Source organism: Lasioglossum baleicum, unplaced genomic scaffold (genome assembly GCF_051020765.1).
Source record: "Lasioglossum baleicum unplaced genomic scaffold, iyLasBale1 scaffold0086, whole genome shotgun sequence".
In the NCBI taxonomy this organism is placed as follows: Eukaryota; Metazoa; Arthropoda; class Insecta; order Hymenoptera; family Halictidae; genus Lasioglossum; species Lasioglossum baleicum.
Genome location: NW_027469146.1, coordinates 105,127 through 117,500, shown reverse-complemented (window position 1 = coordinate 117,500; position 12,374 = coordinate 105,127). Strand labels below are relative to the sequence as shown.

General features: G+C 47.0%; 1 protein-coding gene across 1 annotated transcript; it reads right to left on the bottom strand.

Moving 5' to 3' along the window:
* Positions 1–6,366: 6,366 nt before the first annotated feature.
* LOC143219857 (uncharacterized) lies at positions 6,367–11,005 on the bottom strand. The gene is made up of 4 exons (XM_076445663.1): positions 9,753–11,005; positions 9,334–9,652; positions 6,472–9,276; positions 6,367–6,387 (listed from the first exon to the last, which is right to left on the bottom strand). Exons 1-4 carry the CDS (start codon positions 11,003–11,005, stop codon positions 6,367–6,369), a joined length of 4,398 nt encoding a protein of 1,465 aa, XP_076301778.1.
* Between the last annotated feature and the right edge of the window lie 1,369 nt (positions 11,006–12,374).

The window sequence follows — 12,374 nt, the reverse complement described above, 5'->3', positions numbered from 1 at the left end:
TCCTTGGTCTTCCAGCTTTCCATCTCGTCAAGGTCTAAGTCTTCGGGGTTCCCGGTCTGGGTGCCAATGGTGCGGGTTTCCGTAGCCTTCTTGCATTGTGCTTCGTCTGCTTTTCTTTGAGTAGTTCTGGTATTCGATTCACGGCTGGTCTCCGGTTGCTCTTTGATATTCGAATTTTTGAATGCACGTTGCATTTCATTATAGGTCTTAATGGTCTTAGTTACCGCTGACTTAACTTCTAGTCTAATACCGTCCCGTCCTTTAACAAGACCGGAGAGGTCTTTGAGTGCGTCTGCCAGAGTTTTGATGTTTGCACTTATGCTGGTGTTGGGTGTCGCTTCCGTGCTGTTAGTAGTCCTTTTCCTCTTCCTTTGTTGTTCTGGTGTGAGGTTATCGTGTTCAAATTCAAATTGAAGAATTTCCATTTCTTCAACTGCTTCAGTTGCGTCTGGTGCAGAGCTCGAGCGCTGTCTTCCTAACGTCGGGCTCTGTCTATTCCTCCCACTTACTCCAACAGACGGTCCACTCGCGACGTTGGAGCTCGTAGGACTTCTCGCAAGGACTCTGCTAGGAGTGAAAGCCTTATTAGGATCCTCTCGCTCAGGTTTATAAGGGGTAGAGGTATAAGGTAGCGGTAGTATAGTTTCTTTAATCGTAATTGATTCAGTGTCCATTTCGATGTTTCCTCCCTCGCGAGTTGTGTCGGAGATCTCGAAAACAGTGTCCTCCAGATATCCTTCAATGTCTTTATTTTTTTTTGGAGATTTTTTGTGTTTGGTTTTTTCTTTGTTATATGGATCCATGTGATTCCCACGAGTGTGGTCGGAAAGCACGGTCACACCTGGTCTGACCCCTTTCCACGACCTCTGGCTCCCGGTCAAGTGGTCGAACAAGACCGGGAGCGAGAGGTCCCACCCTTCCACCGCGGCTCTGAGGACACGGCGCGGTCCGGCCCAAGCCGGGCACTCCTCGAGTGTATGTTGCGCCGTGTCCACCTCCTCGCCGCAGTGCTGGCACTGCGCCGCTGGCTCCCGCCCCATCCTTACCAGATACTCACCGAAACAGCCGTGTCCGGTGAGCACCTGCGTGAGGCGGAAGGTCAACCCCACTCGCCTCCCGCACCATGTATCGAACATGGGCAGGAGGGCCCGAACTGTCGGACGCGTCGAGGACGCAAGCAGGCGTCTCCATCGCTCGAACACGTCCGCACGGGCCTGGCGTCTCCGCACTTCGAACTGCTCCTCCTCCGCGGCCGTCAGCTCCTCCCCAGGGGGGCGGCGGGATTCGCAGGCGATCCGGTATACGATCGCACGCTCCGCCGCCACCAGATGGAAGGGAGGAACCACGGCCAGGAGGCCCGCCACCTCTGTCGAGACGGTGCGGTATCCCCGTATGGACCGCAGGGACAGCCGACGCCGCACTCTCTCCAAGTGCGCGACGCTGCGTCGGCTGGCCTCAAGCGAGCGGTGCCACACGGGTGCCCCATACAGGGCAATGGTCCGCACCACTCCTATGTAGAGGCGGCGTACACTCAACTGCGGCCCCCCGATATTGGGCAGCAACCGCGAAAGCGCGGTCGCTGTCTTTTCGAGTCGGGGGCCAGGAGTTCGAAATGCTCTTCGAAACGCCAGCGACCGTCGATGGTCAGGCCCAGATACTTCATGGTGGGCCCGACCTCGACGAGGGTATCCACGACCCGGATCCGGAATCCTTGGGGCGGCCGCCGCGTCCGAGATGGTTGGTACAACCATATGGCCTCGGTCTTTGCGGCGGCCACGACAAGCCCCATCCCCCGGATCCGTCCAACCACGCAGTCCAGGGCGGACTCGATGAGGCGTCCCGCCTCCTCCCAGGTCCTCCCCTCGGCGTAGGGCAGGGTGTCGTCCGCATAGCATATGACACCCGTGCCGGGGGGAGGGAGACCCGCAGAACCGCACCTAACCTGACCTGACCTGACCTAACCTAACCTAACCTAACCTAACCTTTTTTTTTTTTAATAAATATTTCCTTCTTTATTCCGGAAAACCATCACCTAATACATAAATCTCATTACACGCACTCACACGCTACGATTCGCAAATAACCTAACCTAATACTCTAAACACGCACTCTCACTAACTCAGAATTCGGGTTTTGGGCTTCCTAGCTCCTTACGGAAGTCGCCCGCCCAAAGTTACCCTCAAAATTCGCGAGTCCGGAAACTTTCCGTACACACACGACGGACCAGAAGTTTTCGGAATCCTCAAAATTAGAATTTTCTAAAAATTTGTTCGGATTTGGCTTATCCTCACAATTCTCTAACTGTCCCTAAAAGGGCGAACCTAAAATCCTAATATTTGTTTTAGTCCGGAAACTTTGAGGCCAAAATTTGTCCCGAAATTCTCCGGACTTTTCCCCGTATGTCGCTCTGCAAGAGAATCCGGGTACTTATGGTTCCAGCCACAGACCGTTAATTACCCGGATTCGGATCAAACTTTACTAAAACACTAAAAAAAACTCTCAGGGGTTCCTCCCCGGGGGGTGCCCCTCGTTTACCCCCGTACCGCGCACTAGGAAACGTCCACCCAAGCCACACCACCCACGCTTTCCGCTAACGTCCTCCAGCACTCGCGGCCGACTGGCTTCGGAAGATCACCTGTCGGGGGCTACTATCCTTCGTATAACTTTTACTATCTATTATCACACTCTTTGTTATAATAGAAAAAACTTGACAAAGAAACAGAAACTTTTCTATGCTCAATGTGGTAGAACGAAAACGATCAGAGAACGCGTCCACTCTCCACAGTGATTCAAACCGCTCTGGCTGGAATCAGTTGCTAGGCGGCTTCGTAGCCTCCGTGTTCCCCTACCTGATCTGTTTTCGAAAAAGATCGTTGGTCGAGTCTATTATTTAGACTCGACTTATAGCCTGTCGTCTAAAAAACCCCTGTATATTTTGGTTATTGAAGAAAAACAAAGTCCCGACCTCCAGCGGGCTTGTCCTGGTGGAGCCAAGGACTTTACCTTTCCTCAGATTCCGAATTCCAATTTACAAGTATCGTTGTCTTTGTTTTGCTCGCCTGGGTCCTAGTTTATCTGTCTTTGTTTCTCTAAAATTTACTTTCTTGAATAATAGCTAAACCGAGGGGTCAGTTCTGTTAATACCCTTATTCATAATTTATATTGTTCCTATAATCTAATTATTGTACCAACTGGAATTCGAAATTTTTAACTTCTTATACTGCGTATTATTTATATAACTAAACCCCTTCATTGCAGCCAATTGGGCATCGACAAGGACTTCCGCGAGCGAGCCCTCGCAGGGCCTTGTCTCTCTTAATCATACTGCTTAAACATTTATGAAGTATTTAATCTTGTTATCTTATTTTTAAACTATTGCATTTCTTGGCTTGCTCGCGAAACTGATTCCCACTCCGTTTCGTAGAGTAACGCTCGACCTTTCGCGAGTCTGTACACATAAGTATAGCTCTGTTTCTTTTTCCTGTACATTCAGCGTATGTTTATCCTCTTCTCCGTTTTATCTAAATTCGTTGTTTTTTCCTCAACCATTGGTTTTACGGTGTTAATACCTTAGAAGTAAACTTATTGTTTTTCGAAAACGGATCTTTTGCTCTGCTTAAATTTTTTAATTTATTACTGTACTAAAAATTTTATTTAATTTTGGAAACCAGACCGATTTTTGTCAAAATTTCCACGTCCGATATCAGGTTTCTACGAGAGACTCGCCGCGTTTACATCATTAGCCCCATCGAAGTCCAATAGCTGCATAATCAGGGGAATTAACAAATTTCTGGCGGATTCAGTAATCTGTTCCGCCATCTTGTTAGCTAATTGTTGCCATGTGGCCGCTCCTTATCAACGCAACCATATTTGCCTCGCCGCTTGATCTACTACGCATAGTATTCTTTCTCTCTTTTATCGATCGAGAGATAAACTCAAATGCGCGCTTTTACATATACTAAACAAATATTTACATAATTTAATTTAATCGTCGCAGACTATTTTCTCACAGATTACGAATTAATTTACATTATCAAAAGGAGAAAGAGGAGCCGCAGTTATCTCTCGTTTCTTCTTTTGTTTTGCAGTTTTTGTCTTGACTTGACTTGACTTGTCTACCGGCAAAGTAAACAAATCAACGCTGTCCCATAGTTGGTTAAAACTACATCTAATTTGGCTGAGTAGGTATTATTCGTTTAGTCTACTTCTTAATGAGGATATCTATTCGTCTACTACGCTCTACCTTTATTCATTTTCGGTAATGACGCTTTCCTAATTGTTTGAATGTTTTTCTTCCACTCTGACAGTATTCCTAACCTCTAATGTCCAATTTATAAACATCGGTATACAGGTTACTATCACACTTTCAGATATCTGGGTTATTCTAAGGATCTACCTATTTCTTAAATCACTCTAGCTGCTACCCTTCTCTAGAAGGTATACGCTACACTTTTTCTACTTCTTTTAATTTGATTACTTCTCTATATTGTTTTCTTTCTTTTGCAGGTTCCGCTGAAATGGATCAGGATCCTCAACCAGGACCTAGCTCACGCCGCGCTGGGACTTCTCCTCGGGTAGTATTTTGTTCTCTCTATACCTCATACTATCCACGTATCGCCTACTGTCTAACCGTTTCTTTATCTTTTTTCAGGCTTTGCCGCCGCATTTTAATCGACAACGAGTGCGTATCCTGGTGCACTTGTACTACAAGACAGGGGTAAAACCCCTTGATGCTTTGCTGAAGCTCAATAAAGCCTACGGAACAGTGGTCTCGCGATCTACTGTATATGAGTTGTACGACCAATTTCGCCAGGGGCGCGAAGATATGGCGGACGCGCCGCGGAGCGGACGTCCCCCCATCGCAACGGACCTCGACCTCCTGAAGGGTGTCATTACTCAGAATCCGCATATGGGGTCGCGGGATCTATCGGCCCTATTCGATGTTGGACGCACGACCATCCTTCGACGCCTACGTTCATTAGACTATAAGAAACGCCGTCCTACTGGCTATATGTACGAGCCCTCAGAGTCTAACCAAGAGCTACGGGTGGAGATGTGTGTAAATTTTTTTCTACGACAACAGGAAATCCCCTTTCTGGGTAGAGTTCTAACTTGCGACGAACAGTGGTTGGTATATGGGCATGGCTCGCCTAAAAAGTGGTCTCCTAAGTCTATGCGGGTCGTGCCCCCCGACTCCACTCGGGCCTCCCCTCAACGTCTACAGGTCAGCGTATGGTGGTGCCGTGCGGGGCTTCTACTGTGTTATTTTTTTGAGCCCGACGAGCCTTTAGACAGCCGCAAACATATTCTTTTATTTGAGACGGCTCTGAAGAATTTCAGACGCCTAAGTCCTAAGGTCCGTCGCCCCCTATTATTTCAAGATTCTAGCACCCCTCATAATTCCAAGTATTCCCTTGGGCAGTATAAGGCGAAAGGGGTGGATGCGCAGCCCCACCCCCCTCACTCACCGGATCTGTCCTCGTCTGATTTTTGGATTTTCCACCAGTACAATCAATACTTAACTGAAACGCATCGTAGGGTCAGGACTCGCGCTGAGGCTCAGCTCTGTTTTGAGCAATTTCTTGCCCTGCAGACCCCCTCTTTCTACGCTAAAGGGATCGACCAGTTACCGGACCGCTGGGCGGCTTGCATCTCACTTGAGGGCCGTGCCGTGCCCTACCAATTAGACTAACCACCTACTTCTATATTTACGGTAAGTACTCTCTCTACTCTCTTCCCCCCGCGTGCTCTGTACTCTAATGTTACATCTTTTCTGTTTCAGATTACTCTAATGCTTACTTATGTTGCTATCATTAAGGTCTGCTAATAATATACTTATTTTTCGTAGAGTAAAAATCCTACTCTTTTTACAGTACTCTCACCTACCATTTATAATTTTGTTTTACTTTATGACATACTTTCTGGACAAACCTATGTTTACTTAGTTTCCATATACACTGTATCTTATTATTTCTTGAATAAACCTAATCTTTGAGTTAATGAGAGTGTTTCAGTAATTAACCTATATCTACAATCCATTCATACTTATCCTATCGCCGTGCCAAAATACCTTAGTTCTATTTCGTAACGCTATTAATAATTTATACTAAAATCTATTTGCGCTTAACTTCTCGTTTCTTCTTTCGTGATCCCTATCCCCTGTCCTTTCGCAGTCTATCCTTGAATCCAGAGAGAGCTGGGGGTAAGAGCGGCTAGAACTCCTGGTCTCCTGGAGTCGGCATCAACTTCGGAACTTCGCTCCCCACCATCGGCCTGGACCTGCTTGTACAGCTTTTACACAGGGTGTCTGGCGGCTCCTGTCCTTCCTTGGGATGTATACTGCGGTTCAACTGGTACCCCCTCCGCTCACTCCTTCATCTCGAATAGCTGAAAGCGATAGACAAGTGAGAGGTCTATTCTACAACTTCTCAAACCTCACAAACACTTATTTTACTTAACTTAGTTTCTCACCCCGCCTTCCTCTTCCTCACCCGTACACTTTTCTCTCTTTCTTTCTTCTTCCTCCTTCTTGATCAGTATAGACTTGAAGAAGCCTCTGGCAGCGTTCCATTTTGGTTCTGAGTTTAGCATTTCCTTTACTATCCTCCTCATTGTCAGTTCTCCTTCTTCGATCCTCATCTTCTCCACCAGTCTCCTCCTCTCGTCTGTCCATTTGTCACACTTGGTAATCGTGTGCTCAGGGTCGTCATCTTCCTCTGGATGGTACCAGCATGCCGCATTGACTGCTTTCCCGATCCTGAATCTGAATGTATTAAACACCCCATGCCCCGTAAGGGCTTGGGTTATGTAGAAATCCATCTCACCATGGATCCTGGAGATCCATTCTTCGATGTTGGGGATTATTTGGAACGTGGGTCTCCCAACCGTAGCCTCTTCCCACTTGGTCTGCCATCTTTCCAGAGTCCTTTCCTTCACTAGTTTTCTTAGTTCTCTTTTCACTCTTAATACCCTTCCTCCTTCATCTCCAGAGGGCGTCCATTCCTCTCTTACCGAGTCAAGTGCAGGAAGGGAGAGTCCTTCTGCCGCTGTGTAGTCCATCTCCTCTTCTCCGTCCGAATCCCGTCTCCCTTGACTCGAATCACCGCTAACACCACCTTCTTCCCCTGCCTCGTGCTGGAAGTTTAGGATGAGGTTCTCCCATTGGAAGAGGACCTTTCTCTCCTCAGCCTTCAAGTCCCATGGGGGCACCCCTGCTAGGACACACAGGGTGTCTACCGGTACTGTCTTATAGGCCGAAACCACCCTAGCCAGTCCCATCCTCTGCGTCCTTCTCAGCGCGTTAGTCGTGAAAATCTTACCTACTGAATCGCCCCATATCGGGGCCCCGTATAGAACTATGGATTCCATTGTCAGGTAGTATAATTTTCTCGCCTTTTGTGAGGTCTTCATTTTATTCCTCATTAACGTGCTTAGAGCCGTCGTGACTTTTATGGCCTTGTTTGTAGCCAGTTCAATGTGCTTTATGAATATTTTTTGGTTGTCAAAAGTGACCCCCAAATATTTTAAAGTATTCGCCGGGGGAATTTCCGCAGCTCCGACTCGGAAACGGAAACCCTCCGGAAGTCTCTTCTTATTCGCCATCATAATTTCCGTTTTCTGTTCGGCTAGCTGCAGTCCCGCCGAATTCATCCATTTCCTTGTGTCCTCGATGATATCTTCCAGCCTCTTTTTCATCCTTTGCAGGTTGAAACCCTGTGCTATAATGACTATATCATCCGCGAATGCTCTTCTCGAGCACAGCGGAGGCAGTTTCCTCTTTAGCAGGCCATCGTAGACCAAGTTCCAGAACAAGGGACCCAGAACAGAGCCCTGCGGCACCCCCTTCCGCATTACCGTCCTTACCTGACCTTCCGTTGTTTGGTACGTTACCACCCTACCCCTGAAGTAGTCCTCCGTTACTTTCAACAAGTAGCTTGGCATTCTTCTTTCACGCATCTCCTCAAATATTTTCTTCCAGCAGAGCGAGTTGAATGCGTTCTTTAATGTTCTAAAATGTCTCGTTGCTTGTTGCATCTTCTTCTTCAGGTAATCCATAGCGTGGGTTGTAGATTTGCCCTTGCAGAACCCGTATTGCTCGGGTCTAAAGGGCTTAGGTCCTAGAAACTCCAGTATTCTATCTTTGAGGACGTACTCCAGGAGCTTGGCGGCCGCATCTATGATACAAATAGGACGGTAAGCTGAAGGAGTAGCAGGGTCTTTACCTTGTTTGCGGAGGAGTATTGTCCTGGCCCTTTTCCATTGTTCGGGGATAATACCGTTCTTCAGGATCCCATTGAACATGGCCACGAAGCAGTCTGGCCTCAGTGCAATCAAAGCCTTGATTGCCTCTGGTGGCATTCCATCCGGGCCTGCCGCCTTACCCGTCTTGAGGGCTTTCCCAGCCTTCTGTATTTCGGCAATCGTCACCTTTTGGAAGGTTTCTTCTGTCCTTTCGTATTCCCTGCCTCCGCTGGACTCCCGTGTTCCAGAGCTGGTTCCTGCTTCCAAACTATCCTGTGGAAATAACGAGAACATTATTGCCTCCGCCATACTGGTTGAGAGGGCTGGTGGCGGGGTTGCCCCTTTCACCCTTCTTATGATTGCTTTGTAGGGTTTCCCCCACACGTCCTTTTCGATGGTGTCGCATAGATCGCTCCAACTCTTCTCCTTGGCCTTCAATATCCGCTTATTTAATTCTTTTTTCTTAAGTTTGTATAAAACTTGAATGGCATCAGCTTCATCTCTCTTCTTACTTTTATTGGCCCTTTGCCAAAGTCTCCTTAGCTTTTGTACATTCCTTCTTACTTCTCCTATTTCCTTCGTCCACCAGGGGTTTTCTTTTCTGGATCTCCTGTCCCCTGTTTTCTCCAGAGCCTCGTCACAGATTTCTGGTAGGATCTGTATCATCTTTTCTATTTGGGAGGGGTTCCAGCATTCCGAACCCGTCGGGCTCACCTCCTCCAACCGCCTGTTGAGAACCCTTCCTAATTTCTGTACGCCCCGCGGGGTGACCTTCCATTTGCATGGCCTTTCTTCCTCTGGGTTTCCAATCTCCTCGGTCTCTATTTCCGTATAAATGTACCTATGATCGCAAGCCGATTCAATATCTAATACCTTACATGTGAAATTATCATCCCTTTGCAGTTCCGGGGACGAGGCCATAAGATCAATGTAGGATGAGGATCCCCTTCTTTCGAAGGTAGGTCCACCGATTGGAATAACCGGGTGGATGTTCTGGCCCAGCAGCGTCTCCAGTGTCAGTGTACCCCTAGAGCTCTGTGAGGCGGAACCCCATGCCGGTGACTTAGCGTTAAAATCTCCACCCACAATTACCTTTCTACCTTTCCTTCTCTCTTTACTTATTGAACTTTCCAATTTCTCTAGCTTCGTAGCGTATCTCTCCGGGGAAGTGTTAGGGGAAAGGTAGATACTAAATATGGAGATTTGCCCCACCCTGATTACCACAAAGTCCTCTTCCTGTCTATCCCCGTCCTCCTGGTTTTTTAAGCCTCTCGTCCCTGTTACCCATATTGCTGCATTATTTGTATCCTTTGTATAGACCCAGCTCCCTGGATTTCTTAGCGGTTCCGAGATTAGGACCACGTCCACCCCCAACTCAAAAGCCGTCTGGTGCACTAGATTATGCGCCAGTCTGGCATGGTTCAGATTGATTTGAAGAATCTTTAGATTGAATTCTGGTCCTTTCTATCGCTCATTAGCGCCATGTGTTTCTTGAATTGGGGACAATTCACTGCTCCTGCCACGTGAGCTGCATCCTCTGGTCGGATCCCCCGCTTTGGCAGTCGTTTATCGAGTGTCCTTCCTGGCCGCATCTCCTACAATGGTTGGCCGAATTCTTCTCCGGACAGGAATACGTCAGGTGCCCAAAATCGTGGCACTTGAAGCACCTGACTATATTGGTCGCGATTTTGACTCTACACGACGTATAGCCTAGCCTAATCCTTCTGTCCTCCAGTACCTTTTCTCCTATTGCTTTAGGTAGTGCCACAATAATTGTGCTCGTCCCCCCGAATCCGAATCTCTTGTTTCTAATCTCTACCTCTTCTTTTCCTATTTGCAATTTAGCCGCTAGTTCTTCCCTCAGTTCCTCTTTTTCTAGCGTTGGATCGATATCCTTGATTTCATATATCACTCTTTGTACTAATCTCCTAGTTTGTTGGGAAGCTCCTAAGGAGTCCTTGACAATTTTCTCAAACTCACAACTCTTCATATCCTTTTGTAATTCTATCAGAAGATCCCCCCCCCTTGATTTCCTCACCGTCTGTATACCTGCCATCTTATCTCCTGTGTTTGTCTTTAGCTCTCTAAATAGATCCGCAAAAGTTCTGCCTACCGTTGTTTTAATTAAGATAGCCTCCGGCCGAGGTGGGGGCGGATTCAGTTGTCTCCTGGCCTCTCTCTCCTTTTTTTCTATCTCTAATTTCCTCCTTTTCTCTTCCAGCTCTAATCTCCTCTTTTCCTCTTTCTCTCTCCTAGCCTGCTCTTTCCTTTCTTTTTCATTCCTCCATGGCTCGTCTTGGGTTTCCCTTTGCGACGTTCCCTCCCTACATTGAGTTGAATTGTTTGCAAAAACCCTACTTTCATGCCTGCCCTTTAAAGAAGGAGTAACCTGCGTCTTCTTACTCTCCGCTTTAACCTTCTCCAACCTATCTACTGTTAAGTTCCCTGCTTCTTCTAACAAGCTCAACGCCTTTTGCAGAGTAGAGACTACCATCGTTGATTCATCCGTCACGTCCTTACTTATGCACTTGTTCTTTTTGCAGTACGCTTTGACTGATGTCGCAAAGAACAAAGTCTTCCTCATCACCCCTCCTAACTCTCCTAATTTCTTTTTTAAATCCTGAACTTCCTTAATTTCTGAATCCCTCCTTTGTCTCTTATTTCCTTCCCTAATAACCTTCTCATTGAAATCCTCTACGATCATGACTCCGTCCTCGCTGGACTCTGCTAAATCCTCCACATTTCCCTTGTTCTCATCCTCCATTTTCCTCTTTTGTCCTCCAGTATTGTCCCTCCCCTGGCTTGCCCCCCCTTGCGAGAGGGAGTTTTCCCCCTGGGTCAGCGTTCTGATTTTATCCCCCCTTACCGTAGAGCTTTGTCCTGTATCATTTTCCCACCCCTTGCTAGAATCTCCTTGTAAAAAGACGTTTTCCCCCAGGGACATTGTTCTCAATCTCTCTCTCTTCTTCGGCGAGTGTTCGACCGGCATTTTATCCAGGGCTGGAAACCCTGATTTCCTCGAGCGGTCACCTATCCTCTCGATCGTATAATGACTGCCCTATAGCCCTTAAAATCTTCCCTCTCTGACCCCACGTGGCGGGTAGTAATTTTCACCAAAATTAATAAATATTTCCTTCTTTATTCCGGAAAACCATCACCTAATACATAAATCTCATTACACGCACTCACACGCTACGATTCGCAAATAACCTAACCTAATACTCTAAACACGCACTCTCACTAACTCAGAATTCGGGTTTTGGGCTTCCTAGCTCCTTACGGAAGTCGCCCGCCCAAAGTTACCCTCAAAATTCGCGAGTCCGGAAACTTTCCGTACACACACGACGGACCAGAAGTTTTCGGAATCCTCAAAATTAGAATTTTCTAAAAATTTGTTCGGATTTGGCTTATCCTCACAATTCTCTAACTGTCCCTAAAAGGGCGAACCTAAAATCCTAATATTTGTTTTAGTCCGGAAACTTTGAGGCCAAAATTTGTCCCGAAATTCTCCGGACTTTTCCCCGTATGTCGCTCTGCAAGAGAATCCGGGTACTTATGGTTCCAGCCACAGACCGTTAATTACCCGGATTCGGATCAAACTTTACTAAAACACTAAAAAAAACTCTCAGGGGTTCCTCCCCGGGGGGTGCCCCTCGTTTACCTCCGTACCGCGCACTAGGAAACGTCCACCCAAGCCACACCACCCACGCTTTCCGCTAACGTCCTCCAGCACTCGCGGCCGACTGGCTTCGGAAGATCACCTGTCGGGGGCTACTATCCTTCGTATAACTTTTACTATCTATTATCACACTCTTTGTTATAATAGAAAAAACTTGACAAAGAAACAGAAACTTTTCTATGCTCAATGTGGTAGAACGAAAACGATCAGAGAACGCGTCCACTCTCCACAGTGATTCAAACCGCTCTCAACCTAACCTAACCTAACCTAACCTTTCGAGACGTTACCCATGTTTATTGTTCCAAAAATTGTAACTCTCCTTATCACAAATCAAAAATAAAAATTTTTTCACTAGATTTCTCACGTGTAGCTCTCTCTGCCTTACAATTTAATCCTAACCGCTATTTACAATATTAATTTCTACTCGCACGCCCTTTTTCGTTTTTTTTTTCCT

Bases quoted from the DNA above. Each gene is read 5' to 3' on its own strand.
- LOC143219857 (XM_076445663.1), bottom strand. From the start codon at position 11,005: ATGGAGGATGAGAACAAGGGAAATGTGGAGGATTTAGCAGAGTCCAGC. The intron at 9,653-9,752 runs GTGAATTGTCCC...GAACCATGCCAG, and splicing joins CAGCTCACGTGGCAGGAGCA to ACTGGCGCATAATCTAGTGC. The intron at 9,277-9,333 runs GTAATTGTGGGT...TCCGCCTCACAG, and splicing joins AGAGAAGGAAAGGTAGAAAG to AGCTCTAGGGGTACACTGAC.